The sequence below is a fragment of the Trematomus bernacchii genome, unplaced genomic scaffold (genome assembly GCF_902827165.1).
Source record: "Trematomus bernacchii unplaced genomic scaffold, fTreBer1.1, whole genome shotgun sequence".
NCBI lineage: Eukaryota > Metazoa > Chordata > Actinopteri > Perciformes > Nototheniidae > Trematomus > Trematomus bernacchii.
Window position 1 is genome coordinate 12,401,905 of NW_022987582.1, and position 18,355 is coordinate 12,420,259.

Sequence of the window (18,355 nt, forward strand, 5' to 3'; positions counted from 1 at the left end):
GTCGGGGCATAATAGCTAAACGCTGCTTTTCCATGTTTTGTTCTTACTCTCGGAACCGAGAGCAGACCCGTCCCAGAAGACCTGAGACGCCTTGATGGTTCATAATTATGTAGGATATCGTTAATATACTTTGGTCCTAAACCATTTAGTGATTTAAAAACTAGCAATAGTACTTTAAAATCAATTATTTGGCCGACTGGAAGCCAGTGTAAAGATTTCAGAACCGGACTGATGTGATCCACTCTTTTAATGTTAGTGAGGACTCGAGCAGCAGCGTTCTGAATCAGCTGCAGCTTTCTGATGGCCCTGTGAATACACTATTGCAGTAGTCGAGTCTACTGAAGATTAAAGCATGTACAAGCTCTTCTAAATCCTGTGTAGACCATTACCTTGAGGAAACAAATCCTCAATAAAATACCAGATCAGACCTGATCAGTTTAATACGAGCAGAAATGGAGAGAAAACCATGTGCAGAACATCAGCTGTCTGTGGGCCATAACCCACAGGTTGGGAGGAAATAAAAGCCAGCTGAAGTTGGGACTCGCCTGGTTGGTGAATCTGTTTTCTTAGCTCATGTGCAAAATAGAAAGGAGACACACAGATGGACGGAGCTGAAGGGAGACCTCTGTTTATATCTCTAGCAGAGGAGTTGTTTGAAACTTAAAAGAAAGTCCATTAGTCCAATGTGATTTGATTTCCTATTTTGCCAGTCTTGCTCACAGTCAGAAGGCATACAGGAAAATAATGTTGACAAATAACCTCATTGGGAATAAAAACTTTAAGCTGCAATAAGCCAAACTGCTCTTCAAAAATACACTCTAAGTGGATTACAAAATGGGACTGCAAAGGGCAACAGTACGCCATGCCTTCTGAGATACTGCTGATTCACCCTATTTCCTCAATTAAATGATCATGTTGGTTTTGCTTGCAGGCAGGACATTTTGTGACGTAGTACGTCAGATTTGTTAAATCTTTAGAAGGGCTTCCAGTGAAATCTTAATTGAACATAAGGCAATTATTATTTTTTTGTTTAAATTTGCTTTGCTTGGTTCAAACCGCTTGATTTATTCGGAATATAATAGAGGTGAAACCTCAGAACCATGACGATGTAAACAAATACAAATACTTTTTACAATGATATTTCCATTCATAAATGTTCAGGTTCTATCGAGCCAGTTTAGGTCAAAATTCAACTCACACATGACAATGCAGTTTTTGAATTGAAGCTAAAATGTAAAAATCATCAAATTTGCTTTTCCGCATGACCGCACTGGCATCAAGCATCTTGGCACCATGGCACTGTGTCATCCATTCACACAGAAGAGTTGGCAGGGAATACAAAAAAAGAACCATTGAGGGAAGTGTCTGTTGATGTAGCTTCGACCATGTGACTTGCTTGTTCCTCCCCAGGCTGTGTAGAGGAGGCCCGTCCGTGCATCATGGGACTCACCTTACGACGCTCCCCCAGACACCAGGCCTGCTCCCTGGGCTCTGAAAGCAGACAGGGCTGACGTAAATGTGCTCCCTGCTGCGTTATCACTGCACCGCATCTCAGCACCCCAGAGGCTTACAAGCGCGATTAATGTCTTTTCAAATTCAAATTCAGCTCCCACACAAATAATAACACGCTGAAAAACAGCCTGTTTTTCACAAGACACACTTCGCGCTTGATACATTTCAATTGCACCCTTTGCTTTTCCGATCATTCAAAGGTTCTATTGTGTACAACCGCAAACACACAGACATCTTATTCATATTGACATCTGTACGCCTTTCGAGTAAATGTCACTCCGAGCAAATCTTTGCCAAAAGCTCTTAATGGTGGTGGTTGGCATCAAACGCTCACCACACCCATTAACAGACTTTAACAATGTGTAGGAATAGAAACAGTGTGCCTATTGTGACTCAGAAGCCTTTGCTATGCATCTGGGTATCTTAACGCTGCCCTATTAGTTTTGTGCTGGCACTACGCATAAATACTTATATAATAACTCCAGTGAGCTTGTTAACGTGAATCCCTCTACTTCTTTCAAACCAAGGCCATATAGGTCCGTTTTGAAATGTCCAATTAATAGAAAGTTGTTTTCAGTAACTACTCTTGACATTGAACAGGAAGTACCTGTCCGTCAGAACTAATCAGGAAACAGTGCAGACGGTCTGCACTGGATTAGAAATTAGACGAGAGGAGGCAGCATGATCAAGTGGGGTCACAGCACTCTCCTGCATTAGCTGAGGCCTGAAGCTCCTGAAACCACAGGCGCAGCTCTGCAGCCTCTTAAGGAGCTCAGGCGGCCTAATCAAAATCAAATCATCTCCTCTTTTTTTTTTCACTCTCTCCCTCTATCTTTTTCAGTCCTTAGAGAAACAATTACTTCTAGAGTGTGGAGAAAAACCTTGGGGTCCTGGGCTCCTTGAGCAGCAGCAGCAGCAGCCCAGAGCTTTAAAGTAACTTTTATTGGATATCAGACCTGAAGGAGAGTCCAAAGAAAATAGGTCTTATTCGTTATTAGAGCCAGCTGTGGCTTTCCACACTGATGACTCATCCATTTTTCTTTCCCCCCTTATTCTTTGCTCTTTTTTTTGGTTCATGATGTGGTAAAAGGGGTGGCGGTTGGAAGGCGTGAGGGTTTCTCTGTTAGAGAGCTCAGCCAAGTTGACACCAAGCCCATATCGAATGGTGGTTGTTTGTTTGGATAATGGAGGGTAGCACGGCCCATGCTTACAGCTTTATTAAGCCTGACTCGTACACTCATTGCGCCACGTGGATGCCCTGCACGCTTTTTTAATATCTCCACCTTTCTTTCTACTTTTTTCCCCCTCAGTGCCGATAATAAAGACAGAACCCAATGATGAATATGATTCTCTGGGGACTGCGAGACTGCCCATGCATTCAAAGCCCTTTTACAGCCGGCCCAGGCCCACTCCCATCATGACTCTTACCAATCCTGACGACTGCCTGGTTGGTGGCTACACCCCGTGCCCACCTCGCCATACCGCCATGCCATCGTCATCCCCCAGCTCCAGCCCTACCCTGCACGACCTGTCCCCAGTGGCATACAGCAAGTGCTTTCCCAACAGCCCCGATCATGCGGCACCACCAGGCCCTGTTGGGACCCCCATTCAAGAGACCTCTGGCCGCCCCAACCTCGCTCACCCAGCATCGCCAGACCACAACTCCCCTCTCGGGATGCTTCATTCCCAGGGCAGCCCCAACCACCTCAACAGCCCAGGGCCCCATGGTTACCACACCATCTACGACAGCAGCAGTCCGTCATCATCCCCGGTATCCCAGCCTTCCACTCCTGGTGGGACAGAGGACAGCCCATTCGTTCAGGCCTACAGTCCCGGACCGGGTCAGACCCATACCGGAGAGAGCTCGCCCAGCCTTTTAACTGATGATGATGCCAGCCCCCCATCGATGGCCATCACCGTCAAACAGGAGCCCCAGGAACTGGACCAGATGTACCTAGATGATGGTAAGTTACAAAAAACAAGGTGTACATACGTTTTTCTGCAAGTTTCCATTAGATAAGCATTCAAATTAGCTTTCACTTTATGAGCTCTCTGTCAATGCCAGAAATGGCTGTTTACGTAGCACATTACATTTATTTAACACCTCTTGCTTATCTGCAAGCCCCCACACGTAGCCGCACCCTGCTGCACCCCTCAGTATTTCCTGGGCAGATTTACGTCACATTTGTTCAATTTTAGACCACGGCAGATTTATTTGCTTTGCTGAAACATGCGGTCCAGCTTCTGTTGTCCAAGTGGCGGCTTTGCTTTACAACAGTAAATTGCCTTGATGGGATTTTGAAACAATCTGTCAAAACATCAGAGCAGTGAGGTCAGGCCGGGGTGCAGCAGAACAAAAACAGTGGCACACGCGTAGCCAACCAAACTGTTGACACAACGACTAATGAAGGAAGCAAAACAATGGCCAGGGGTTTCCTGAACCAAACCATTCCCCCCCCACATCTTTCTGGGAGGGATGCCGAGAGGCGGAAGGTAGAGGCTTTGTTTTCCCGTGTTTTCCCCGTGGAGTCGACACCATGCGGCTGTCGTCATCAGGGGAGGCTTTGGGGTCACTGATCTCCCTCTGGCAATGAAACCGGTTACACCCAAGGGACCATATGGTTGAGTTTATTGCCCACATTATGTCTCTTAGGTCGCCAAGCTGTTATCTTTGCTTGCAGAGGCTCCACTTGTTGTTATGATATGAATATATACAGTATGTTCATCGAGCACATTTATGGCATTGTGCCAGTTTAAAACTTTAAAACCGTAATGGAGGTGGGGGGGAAGGCAACTCTGCACTATACTCAGGAATTGTGTGTGTGTGTGTGTGTGTGTGTGTGTGTGTGTGTGTGTGTGTGTGTGTGTGTGTGTGTGTGTGTGTGTGTGTGTGTGTGTGTGTGTGTGTGTGTGTGTGTGTGGTGTGTGTGTGTGTGTGTGTGTGTGTGTGTGTGTGTGTGTGTGTGTGTGTGTGTGTGTGTGTGTGTGTGTGTGTGTGTGTGTGTGTGTGTGTGTGTGTGTGTGTGTGTGTGTGTGTGTGTGTGTGTGTGTGTGTGTGTGTGTGTGTGTGTGTGTGTGTGTGTGTGTGTGTGTGTGTGTGTGTTTAAGCAAACCTCAATCAACAGCTCTGGGAGTAGAGGGGTGATAGGCACGAGGGGATCAGGGGAGTTTTGCTGTGGAACTGTAATTGAGTTGAAATGCAGTTGTCAGCATATATGTCAGTCCGGATGAGTCCCATTAGTCCTCACCTCATAAACATACAATACAGACACAGGGGGGGTGTCTGTCTGTTATCAGCTCTATAAACTGATTCCCAAAAACGTTTTCTTTCCTGTTTCTTTTCTCTTTCTTTTTTTTCTGAGTCCATAGAAATGTTCTGGAACTCTAAATTGAAACAAAATTTGAAGTTCTGTTTTCAATATTTATAGCAGGAGCTTTGCTTTCAGCATTAATTGAATGAAGTGAAACTGTAGCTTTATTTTTGCATTTTCTATTAAGGTTCCTTTTACACCAACAGTATGAAGATATCCCAAATGTACACAGCACTTGCTAAGGTGAAATCATGTAATCTTATTCTCTTCCCCACTACTCCATCCACTGTCACTTTAGCAGGCTCGATCTCTCCAACCCGGTGGCCAAATGTATTCAGCCAGTGATTACAGCTGCATTAGGGACGCGCAGGAATGTGTATTGATTGACCAAGGACAGTAAGGCAGCCCCTTGAAAAACCTCAATATGCCGCCGTTTTGCATCACCTAACGTCTGTGCGAGAATCTGTGGTGAGCTCCTGGAGTCCCTGTAAGTGTGCGGTGGTAACAGCATACTCCAAAGGCATCTACTGTGCCCAGGCCCGGCCCTATCCCAAACCCCTCAAATGAGCCTTAAGCTAAAATAAATAAGATCGGAAGGCAGCTTGCAGGGCATCCCGCTCCCCGTCCGCACGCATTAGGACCGTACGTTAGCGAGCTGAGCGCTCCATTAGAGAGGGAAGACAAGCGGATGACCTCACCTCAGCGGCGGTGATTTAACGCCATCCATGTAGAGTAGCGTTCCTCCCCAGCAATCCAGGGCCGGTGATTTGGAGTCTGCGGGAGCACACTTGATCTTCCCCAAGAGTGGAGCGCCTCCCACGCTCGAACGCTGAGGCCTCCGGCTCTCATCAGCTAGAGGAAATGTGTCTCTCTGGCCGGGCTCAGATTTTTTACACAGCCCCTGAGAAATCACTCAACTTATCAACGTTGAGCTACTGTACCACAAGGAGCTCGGTTAGTATGGAGGGATTCAGGGATGTCAACCCCCCTGACTGCCATACACAGTCTCCATTGTAATCTGCAAAACACCTCCTTATAGCTTATAGTGCAAGACATGAGGCAATGGTATCTGCAATGTGTTTATGGGAAGAATCCAGAAGGCAGTAAGATCTACAGGCAGCCATTTTCACACAGTGGCATGTAGGCCGTCCAACTTCTCATAGCTGGAATAATGCGATAGATCAGCATGGTTTAGATAAAAGTCGTAAGAAGAGGATAAAACACCCTTGTTGACTCACCATTGTAAACAAGCGCATATTGGGATATAAAACCGAAGTTTTAAGACATTTCGTACTTACTCACAGCCCGCTATGTGCACTTTACAAGGCACATGACTGTGAGAAAAACGCCAGTCAAATGACATCAGTGTATATAACAATAGAATTCATTGGAAAAATGCGTTGGCTACGTCCAAGTTTGCCGTGTACGGCCTGCTAATTGGGCCAAATAAAGAAATGCCAAAATGACAGCATGCCTTGTCACACGTCTGAAGAAACAATTGTGGTGACATCATACCCCCTCTTGTCTTAAACAACCACGGACACATATACACACATCACACATGTACTATTTTGAACTTAGACATGGCTTTTTCGGCTTTGGAAAATCCCCAACAACGCTTATTGCAAACTGTTTACTCTGTCATCTATTCCTGGTGTTTATAGGTATTATGCTGCAGATGTTTTTGTACACGTGTGTGCTTGGAGCAGAAGCAGTGTGCTGCTTGTGCTCAGTTTGGTTCTATTGGGCTGCTGTCGTGTGTCCGGTCTTATTAGCTGCTAGTGCGACGGGTGATATCATGAAGTGCAGCTGAATGCAGCACACGGCAAATGAAGTTGTGCTAATCAGGGGCCAGATTTCTACCAGCTGCCTCTCTGGGAAACAGAGGGCCCTTATTCCCCAAAATAAGAAAAACACAGGGTGCAACGCAGCCTCTGCCGATTTCTGACATTTGACATATGTGCTCTGATTGCCTCGCGTTACAGGGTAGTTTCCCTTGTGATTGTTTCCTCCTCCAATTCAAGGTTGGTGCATTTGAAACTCTACGCAGCTTGTTTTCTCAAAATGAAAACAGGATTGTTGTTGAGCCCTCCTTTCCCTCCCTCCAGCGACAAAAAAAAAGAAGGCATTTTAACCTTCCCGAGGATCTCCGTCCACCACCGATGCTTCTGAAGGCAACTCGAGGCTTTCCTCATGGAAACTTTTACACATCCTGGCAAGTTGCCCAGACCCCAGGACTCCGCAAAACCTCTAATGATGATTGAGAGCGCGTCCGCACCGCGCTGAAAACATGCTGAGTCGCAAACATTGGAGTGTGCCGCAAGGCTGGCTCTGGGATTGGAGGGGGGGCAAAGAGAGAGAGGATTTAGACGGGAGGGTGGGGAGTGTTCATTAAAGTGGAGGTTGAAGTGTCTAAAGGGACTCACTAAAGCAGAGCTGCTCCTGTATGTTGGGGCTGTATGTATTTGTGTGTCTCTTTTAGTTAGTGGAATCAGTGAGATGCGGAAGCTCCAGTGACAGCCCGTGCTTTCACAACCCGCCACCTCTGACCCTCCGGCGTATTGGGAGGCAGGTCAAGCTCAAGCTAATAGTGCACAGAAAGAAAGGCTGTCTTGTGGTTAAGTGCAATGCCAAGAACATAGTCTCCTTTTAGACATAGTGATATTGACGGGTGCAAGGCAAAGGGTGATGGCTTCTTTATTATTTATGACTACAAAGAGGATGTGGGTTGTCTTTACTCTTGTTGTCATTGCTTGCATTTTCATATTAGGCATCATGTTTTCCTGGCAGCTCTTGACACACTGAAGTATAAGTACAAGTTTTTGAGAAGTTGTATAGTCATAGGAAAAATGTATAGATGGCTGCTCTCTAGGATTGGCCTTCACGAGTCATTTAAATCCAAAACTGTAGATCAACAACTAGACTTTTGGGATCAGCAAAATATTTTTATATTATTTATTTTCATTAGGATAAAAAAACTGCAAAGGATTTTTTCTTCTAAACTGTTTTAGAGGAGGTTGAGTATCATGTTACCTGATCAATTAGCTTAGGGCTGGGCGATAAACAGTCTCATAAATGTTCACAAAAAATACGTTGATATTAATGATACATGTATGAGTTGTATATTTGATATCATTTATTTTTCATCAAATGCTACTATGTTTCTGCATTTACATTGTATTGCATGTGTAATTACCCTAGTAGATGATGTACATCATTATGCAATATGATATTGATATGAACACAAATGCCAAAGTGCCAAAATGCAAACATTTTCATTTACAAACTGAATTTGTAGTAATATCACATTGAAAAAGAGAAGCATAGCTAGAATTTAAAAAATAAATAAGTAAATAAAAACGTAATACCTTACCTAATACCTAATAGAAGTAAATGGTCAGAAACTTGAAGTTACTCTTGTAAAGAAAATACCAGTCTGATTATACACTAGATTAGTTGGATCTATAAGGTGTGGAAGTAACGATAAATGGAACCCAGAGAATTGAATTGCGCATTTGAAATAGAAGAGGAATACCTTCGCAGTTGAGTTAACATGCTCTGGTTTACGCAAGCACCCTTCTGTTTCTTCTTACATCTCTTTTATCCCTGTCCCATTGGCTAAAGATAAGAGCCTCCATTTGATTTTTTTGTATGGTTTTATCTTAAACACTAACATAAAATCCACTCAATTATGGACTCTATTGTCTAAGATTGCTGGCAGTTTTGCAAATAGTTGTATCTAAGTGGTTACACATGACGGTGGCAATGGGGTAACAATATTAGCGCTTTGATTTTTAGCTATTTGTTAGAACAATTGGAAATATTATACGTTTTGATAAGCGCAGCAAAATGAATCAGTACGAATTCAGTCCATTCATCAGTGCAGCGCGCTGGCTTCATATGCGTGCGTGTGCGAGCCAGAGGATCTGGTCTGGTTTCAGTCGCTCCGTCATAATATCCACAGTCACTGAGAAAGAATGTGTCTGCTAAAGAACTAAATTATCTAAACAAATTGGGTTTCTTTTGTGTCTGGGATTTGATACACGCACACATTTAGATCGGAGACTTTTGATTTGGCCCAAATGTGTATAGCAGATCTGCTACCGTAAAGATTGATTTCTGTATTTTCTTCCATATTTTCAAGCTGTTTAAAAAGTGGCCACACTATGTTGTCTTTGTATGGAAGTCAGTGATCTGCCAATAGGAAAATTGACATCCGTGATATACAATCAAATGTAGCAAAGTAAAGCCACAAGGTTTCCCTCTCCAAGTTGAAATCTATTCATTAAAGTGACATTACTTCAGTTCATCATACGTCATGTATTTCTTATACTTTCTACCAACACAGCAGTTTAGAGACTCGGTTTATGTGGCTCACATTCTGAGGTTGAGGAAGCACGCGTTGAAAAGCCACCGAGCCACACGGATCACAGCGGGTCAGGACTCAGACAGGGCCTGTGGCTTGGCCGGGATCTTCCTGTATACTATCTGTGATCATGGGGCCAGACACTCTCATTACTGAATCATAACATGGCAAATGTCAGTGTTGTTGACGGCTCTGACAGCATGATCACTAACAGGGCTGTAAGGTTGTTACCTGTAACTTGGTGAAGTTTCTATTTAAGGAGTACTTCAATACCAAAATGGACATTAGAATATAAATAATTCACCCCGTGTAACTTGATTTATTTCTCGCATGCCTCGATGTTGAACGAGAAAATCAAAATACGGAAACAATCTTGATGAATTAAAGTTAATGGGGGACGCGTTTTAAAGGGGCCTTTTGATGCTTTTGGGGGATTCCTTAAAAGGTTTCCTCCGGGGGGAGTTTCCCTCCCACACACTACCACCCCCGTGCCTGAAACGCCTCTTTTGGCCTCCTTTGTTTATTTCTGAAACATGATGACATCACTATGTAACGCTCGCACTTCTATTGGCTAGCACTCCAACACATTGTACATGATGGACTGGCAGATTACGGGCGGGATAACGGGCGGGACATCTCAAAGCGGTTGAACAATCACAACAGAGCTAGCCAGCTAACCAATCAGAACAGACCGTGCTCTGGTTTCAGACAGAGGGTAAAAAAGAGGTGCTGCAGCACAGGCAGTTTGAGAAACGTAGAGACCTTTTTGAACATTTAAGCATGTATATGGCCCCTTTTATTTGTTGCTTTATTTAATCCATGTCCATACACTGTTTTCTGGGTCAGGTGTTCTTAAGGAAACATTTCTCTGTGGCATGTGCAGAATTGACATCCCTTTGGCCCTTTAAGGGTTATTATTGGATCATGGTTACTGTGTTGGTTTGTTTGTGATTGAAAGAACATTCTGTAATCTCCGCAAACGTTACACCAGTACTGCGTTTCCATAAAACACTGTCCCTCCCTAGGGATAGCTGATATTATTGCGACCACATTGCGAACCACAAACGCCTTTTTCTTTTGCCTTGAATCTTGGATATGTCCTGCTGGGATTAAAAATCTGAGTACATGGAAAAATCATACAGTACTGGGAAATGATATACTAAAACAAGCAGAATGTATTTGCAGAAAGACACATTTGATCTGTTTTGACTCTCTACGGGGAGAACAGGATCAGCTCCTGGACTTCATCACTGGACACTTACCCAGGCACAAACAGTTGAATGTCATTCAAAGAGGAGATGCTCCATTTGATCATAATAACCACACTGAGATACTCTGGTCTTGATGTTCCAGTGTTTTTGGTTTTGTATTTAGTGGATGTACATACCTGCGGCGTCAGTAAACAGGAGCAGGTCTCCTTCTCCAGACCGCTTAATAACAGCTCCCCATCTGAAATCTGTTAGCTCAGTGAAATAGTATCCTGTAGCGACGGATGTCAACAGAGAAGTCTGATCCAGCCGGTGGGGATGGGGAAAGCCTTTGGGTTTTGCAACTCATGGCAGAGCTTGCCGTCAATTCCATGTGCAGATACATTAGAAAGAAGAGGGTGGGAGAGACAGTCATAAAGAGAGAAAGAGAGAGGAGGAAAGTGAAATACAGATGCAGATATAAACTTCGAAAGAGTGAGATTCCCGGTGGAATCAAAACTATAAACCAAACGCACATGTCCCCTGTTTAAGAGTTACAGTCCATTGACAAATAACTCCAAACACCAGCTGGATAATGTGAAACGCAACTGTTCAAATAATGAATTTGTCTGAAACAATTATAATTACAGCAGCTGTGCATCAGTGATTTGGGCATTTAAAAGAGGAAACATAATTAGGAGAAATAAGAGTTTAAAATGCAAAATATCTTTGAAGTAATGTACTCCTATTTATACAGCATAATACTGACTTGGCCTTAGCATGTTTATTTTGCATCACCTGGGTCTTGAACTCACATGAAGGGCAGGTCGTGATGTTGTTGGAATAAATGGCTTTACAGTATACTTAGGCATATGACGGCATAATCAAACTAATGTCCAAAATTCATTTATCAGGACAGAATTTTAAAAAATGGTGTACTTCATCTTGATAACATCGATATGTCTATAGTTGACAAACAGATGTTGAAAGATGCTCTTTTACCATTTACTGCAATAGTTAACATTTGCATATATACATATCTTTTTTGTTTTAAACATGATATCAGTTGCCATTGCTTATAGGCCAAAAGTGGAGTGCCGTAAGCCCTGAGATGTATTTCTTTTATTTTTTATTTTTGGGGTCAGGAGATTCTGACATGTCCTCACATCCAGTAATATTCAGTGAGCATTAGAAGAATCCACTCAGACATAGGAATACAGGAGACACAGACAGACTAAGAGAAAGAGGGGAAAATGTGAAGTGGAAGAAAGGAGCAGTAGTGCGATCATGGGGATGTTTCCCGGCAGCTTCTACCACTACCCCTGTTCCAACCATACACACACACAAAGCTGAAACCATTCAAATCCAAACAGCAAAAGTCAAAGAAAGATAAACATGGCGAAAGTTAAAGATCACATGTTCTTCCTCTCCCACCAGTGGCTGCTCGCAGTGCAGAGACTTATTAAGCAGTGGGTGAAAGGGTTTACTTCAGGGGAGGGAATGATCATAACCACTGAACTGTAAGCGTCCTACTGTTGACATCTGACCCATGGCAGTTATAAACCTCAATGGGTCCCCCGACTCTTCTGATCGTACTCAGCTGAGCTCAGTTTCTCTCAAAACAACGTTCTAACAAACAAGGAAATGCTTTCACACTCAGTAATCCTTTTTTATAGCGTCAAGCATTGAGAGATTAAACGATGAAAGGCTAAGCAAAACCTCACCATTATGGTCTTTAGCTGAAGAAGGCCAAGGGGCTTTTAACTAACTGCTGTGCTGTTTAGTACTGAAATATGGTATAGCAGCTAACAACCCCCTAACCACACTCTTGCCTGCTTTATAGCGTTTCTAAGCAGTATATACAAACAAATACAAACGCGTTGATATAGTTGTATGAGCAGATGTTTGTTTTTTCTAACTGACTCGTTCCATCCATGCATGTGCTTTGTTCTCCAAGATACAAACTACATGTGTCTTACAATGCAACTAAACTGTGGCAAAGAACAAGCTACATCAGAAAGAATCTTATAGTAAACTAAAGATATAATATGGAATTCACTTTATCCAATGTTGTATATGTTCCATTTCACGTGTATATTTAGGAATCAACAACTGCCACCTGTTCATTTACCACTATTGTTACAAAGGCTAGTTAATAGTTGTTGGCAAATACATAAACAAACACTTAAAAACATTCTTAAATTATAGTGTGCTACCAACAATTACGAAGTATTACTGTACTCATTTTAATACTAAATATAGGGGGTTAAAGTAAAATATTAAAGCCGTTATTGTGTTAAGTCATTATTTTAAATAATTTACTGACACTTTAAAGTTATAACAAAAATGTTCAGGGTGTTTTGTATTCATTCTCAGCTACAAATTGTTTGAAAAAACATTTAAAAGTCATTTATAGACAATTAATATGGCCAATAATTACAAATGTAAACATTTAACATTACATTATTTTCTTTAAAGTTGCCGTACAAGTGGTACTATTGTTCTATATGAACAAACGGTACCACTTCAAAATGAACAACATCCCCTTCTGTTCCATTGGACTTACTAGTACCAGAAGACAATTCTTTCTGCTCATGTTGTAAATCAATCACATCAAGTCCACTGGGAGCTTGAGTTGGAAAGCTCAGCCCTTAAACACTGCGTGAATGAAAATGTCATGTACATTTTAATTAAATCAGTTGGATTTACTGCATCATCGAGTGAAATAACAGACCCCAGTGTCTGTTAAGGTATTTAAATGGCAGGTTCACTCCCTCCGTCCCAGCCAACTGTTAAAACCGTTTGATTGGAAACAGCACGAACAGAAGCAGGTGAAAATGCAGTTCTATGATTTACAGGTTACAGTGAACGTGTCTGTCTCACCTACTATCTCTGGAATAGTTGCTCATTCTTCCTCTCTGACTATAACCCAGCTTTAAAAAAAAAAAAACATTACAGTCTCCAGATGTATGAAAGTCTGTCTGTCTATAAAACATATCAAAGCAAAGTTGATAGAAAAGAGATAGGTGTAACATTTGCCAAGATCTCCTCTTCCTCTGGACTGGTTGACTTGAATAGGTCCACGATGTGCTCCGAGGCGACCTCCTCCTGTGTCTTGGAATCCCCATGGCAGCTAAGGATTTAAAGTTGTAGGGCAACTCCCAGGTCAGCAGACAGTGTTACTCAGATCACACTCTGCTTCAGTACTACAGCTCAGCGGGGAAGGTGAAAACAGAGAGGCCATTTCCTTGTGCGCAGCAGGAGCTTTTTTTAAGATTTAGCATAGTGCCTTTTAGAGACTTGTGGATTCAAAATCCCAATGTCAAGCTCGTCAGGGTTCTTGATCAGAAAAAACATGTTCTTCCTTAATCAGGCAATGCTTTACAAAGCTGTAAAACAACCCATAGGCAATGACAACCCTGGACCCAGTGTTTATAGCCATAAAGAATTATCAATAAACTGCTTTCCAATTGCCAGAAGACACATTGGTCTCTCTGTTTCCAGGTCACTGGAAAACAGGGTTGTGGTAGTTACTGTAGGGTTAGTTGAATTTATGGCTACATGCGGATTTTTCCCATTGCCAGTAGACAGGTTGGCCTTTACTGTTTATTTTGTCTTCTGTGTCAAGTCACCTGAAAACAGGGTTGTAGTTTGTGTCTACATGCAGATTTTCTAAACGAAGAAAACACACTAATGGCGCATTTCCACTACACGGTCGGCCTCGGCCACACTCGGTACGGCTCGGTACGGCTTGGCCGCGTTGGGCCTTAACAGGGCCGACTCACTTCATGCTGCGCTTCCATTACAGTTTAGGAACTGGGGTAGTTACTATAGTAACGCAGTGTAGGCGGAGCCGTGACGTCATCTTCAATGAGAAATCCAGAAACACAACACAGCCGTTAGCTGTTAGCACTCAGAGCTCACAGCTCCTTATATATGTTCAGAAACTCGACAAAAGTTAAACAAGTACACACCACAGACTGCCTGTGTCATGGTGAATACAGTCGCTGCTTTATTTATGTCTGTATAGGCCGTTGTTGTGAGTGTGGACGGTCGGGGCATATACTGCGTTAGCTTAGCCAATCTCCATCTAGAAAAACACGAATTTTAAAAGGTTTTTCACCTGCCGTCTGTCTGCAGACTTGACAAAGCATTAATTCATGGTTTTTACTAACCGGTATCAGTATGTTGTTACTTCGGCATCATTTTGAAACGTGTATTACAATTAAATCACGGTCAAATATGTCCATCTTGTTGTAGTTCTAGCCCTCTTGCCAGCGCTCCTCTCTCTAGTTTAGCATACTCAGCCCGACTCAGCCCTGTTTGTTGGCCCCGATAGAACCACAATTTTCTAGGGCCAGAAAAGAGGTGAAAAAGTGGCCCCGCGCCGTGCCGCGCCGACACTAGGCCTAGTGGAAGCACAACCAAAAAAGGGGACGGCACGACACGGCACGCTTAAAGCGAGCTCCGCGCTGCAGTGGAACTGCGCCATAAAGAGTGTTGATAGACCAGTAGACAAGTTTGCCTTTCTATTTATTTTATTCTTGATGTTCAACGTCAGTGGAAAACAGGGTGAGTAAACAGTAATAGATATTGTCAGTGCCTTATCCGTAATTCTTTTTTTCATCAGAAACTTTTTATATCTGTCCCTCTGTTTTTCACTCTGAAATCATAGTTGATGATTTGTTGGAAGACTAACAAAGACAGTTTTGATTTATTTTCTTCCTGTCATCTTTGAGTGATGCTGTGTTGATAACCGGCGAGGTAAAATACTGTTTCTCTCATTGGAGTCTGGTAGCTTTGAGGACAGCAGCACATCGCATAGCGCCAGAAAAAGGTTGGTCCATAACAGTGGATCAGAAATAGAGCCGATTAGTACCCATGAATTAATCCTGATTGTAACCTTTCCCACTAAAGACAGTAGCCAGATGTTCATTTTTTTTTCTTCCGTCCATTGGGAAAGGGCCTTTAGAGGAAAACCAAGAAGAAAGGCAGAGTCTTAAACTATGCTCAAAACCAATTTGGTTTGAAACAACTGGCCAACTGAGTGAAAACCAACCATTTTTGGCTTCCTCAAAGAGTAAAACTATTACTAGCAGATGACAGCAAGCACAGCTAATGCTTGGATGGCAAAACAGACAGGTTAAGCAAAGGCCACTGTGTGCAAATACAAGCAGACATGCACATTACAAAACAGGAAGGCGCCTCTCTGAGCCATCTATCTGTGATGGATGGTGAACAATAAAGTTTGCACTGAGGTAACCCTTTTTGGACACTTCTGCTCTACATATAAATAAAAGACAACAATTCTGAAATCCCACGTAACCTCTGACAGGCAACAGGTGATTTAAAGAAAAGCTATACAAATGCAGTTATAAATCGTATCACATGAAGGTGCGCTGCCAAATTCTCACTCAGACGTGCTGCAACCCACAGAAGTATGATTGTTTCAATATGCTCCTATTATTTCGCTCTGTGCTATTTTTAAAACCAGCGAAATCTTGAGCCTCCGTGGCAGCATGAGTTTCTAATTCTAAATCAATCACAGTGGGCTTATCAGATGGCTGAGTTACTTCACCATAAACCTATTGGTAATGAGCCGTACAAAGAGTTTTCATCTGTCTCCTTTCGTATCTCAATCACAAAGTGGTGTGTTCCACTCATAGCCTTTGGTGTTTGCTATATTCAGTTATGCTTTACCAGTTCAGTGAAAATGAGCTTTCCATTTCTCACAGTCTCGAACCATCTACACACACTATATGTCAGAAGTTCTTTATCTTCCTCTTTGTTTGCTTTTGATAAACACTTTGATTGTTGGGTTCTATAGTGCTATTCCTCCACTGCAGCTAAATAAATACTACACCACGCAATCAAACTGAACTGTGTAATTAGGATAACTGGAAGCACCAGTTTGCTGCTTTTGTTTGCTGCACTGCAGTATTTTAACATCAATCTGTCAATCAGACCTTGCGGCATCCTTTTCATATTCTGTTAAAAAAGGTACACACTATGTTAAAGGGATAGTTTGGAATGGTTAAAGTGGGGTTGTACGAGGTACTTATCCATACTAATTGTTCTACTTACTGTATTGCGGTTGGCACTCCCCGAGCTTGGGCAAAAACAGAAAGCACCATACCATTACTGAAGCAAAGTATTTTAATGTTGTGGATGAGGGTAGCAGCATTACATATTTTGCCCCCCCCAAAAAAAAACGTATCATTGGTAAATCAGATGTATTGTTTTTTTTTTAATGGAGTTAGGTGGCCAAAAAAAGGCATAGACAACAGGAGAAACATCTAAATACAGTGAACACTTTAACGGATTGCTTTTGTTTGTTTATTTATCGGCCATGCATTTACCCTAGGCGGCTATAATTCACTTGGTTCTTGTCCCTGTATTCAGTAGTATATACTAGTACAACTCAATGTTTCTCAAAAATCGTGATTGGCTGACTGCCAACTACTTTACACTGACTATGGATAAGTAGCTAACATCTTTACTTCCAACAATCTAGAATATTCCTTTAATGTGAGAGTGCACTTTTGGTCGTCAGGTTAGTGATCCTGTGATTCTGGACACCAAATGGTCCCAATGTATATTTAAAGGTAGGGTAGGTAAGTTTGAGAAACCGGCTCGAGATCGCTAGAATTTGAAAATACACAACCGGAGAAAATCTGCCACTTCCTTATAGAGCCCCTCCTCCAACACACACGAACGCGCACATGACCAATGAGGGCACAAGATAAGTTTGTGCACAGATGGAAGGCTGACAGGCAGGTAGGCCATCCAGTTATTTTAGCCGGGCCGGCTAAAATGATTGGTCGTACTTTTTACAGTATTACGGCTTCCACAGATGACATTTTTTTATGGATTTTTTGTCAAAGCACTTAAGATATTCATTGCTATCGGGATGTTAAGAGCATTCCATGGAATATAACAAAAAGTGTATCTCGAGCCGGTTTCTCAAACTTACCTACCCCACCTTTAAGGTTCACAAGATTATTTGAATATATTTATATATACAATGTGTACAATGTGTTACCGACTCTTTACTTACTTTGACACTTTTATATATTCACTTACTTAAAAAAACGACTACTTTATTTTTGAATAACGTGGTGCTAACTTTTGATTTACTATGTACAGTAGGTAACTTTTTTTCCTTTCGCCTTTTATCTGTACCTTGCTGCTTAAGGCTTTTTGATTCTGATTGTGTCGGATAAGAAAAGGTAAACCTGTCACTCTGTCAAAATAAATGAAGTTCATTGTTACTGGACTGTTCCAATTGTGTTATTGTTTGCAATGCAGTCAGACTGCACAGTGATTACAGAGCAGTCAGTGCTGAGGGCACTGGAGAGCAGCTCCTACCCTGTAAACACCACCCCCTCATCCTCCCTGGGGACCGACCTCGAGCGAGCACACCCGCGGCCTCCTGGGCCTGGGAGGAAATGAGAGGAGGAGGAGGAGAGGGAAGTGGCAGGCTCACAAAGAGAGACAGAGTGAGGTGAGATAGGGAGAGGCACAGTACACCATGCGAGATCAAAGACAAAAGGTTATGCACCCGTGGCCAAAACAAGCACATCAGTGGTGGGGCTTTCAGTGAAAGTTGTTGTCTTTAGATTTCTAATTTGGGATACTGGTGATTTATTGGTCGAGCCAGGATCACAGCATGTCTATAGTTTGGCTGTTTTTCGAGTGATTTTATTTAAACTAATTCTCAATTCTTTGGCAACATGTCAGATTCAGCTGACAACAAAGAGCCATCAACCATGTGCTCTGAGAAGTGAGGCACATTAGAGACTCACAGCTCCACTTTGACTCTCCACATGAGGCGCAGAGAGTATGTCATTCTGATTTCTCCGGGCAGCTCCAGCTCTCTTATCCAACTGAGCCAGGAGCCCCTTGTCTAAAAACAGCAGCAGACATATCGATCGGAAATCTCTTCAGTGACATCAGAGCACTCACTGTTTACACTCCAT

The 18,355-nt window shown here is 42.6% G+C and overlaps 1 protein-coding gene across 4 annotated transcripts in view; it reads left to right on the top strand.

Moving 5' to 3' along the window:
* The window catches only part of LOC117480752 (nuclear factor of activated T-cells, cytoplasmic 1-like), a 67,025-nt gene that overhangs the window by 38,689 nt on the left and 9,981 nt on the right, over positions 1–18,355 (top strand). For 3 of the 4 annotated variants that reach the window (XM_034128204.1, XM_034128205.1, XM_034128206.1), the window contains exon 9: positions 2,823–3,476. The exons of the other annotated variant lie outside the window; for it this stretch is intronic. In XM_034128204.1, coding sequence (XP_033984095.1) covers positions 2,823–3,476 — 654 coding nt within the window. The remainder of the gene's footprint in view (positions 1–2,822; positions 3,477–18,355) is intronic. 4 annotated transcript variants of the gene reach the window in all.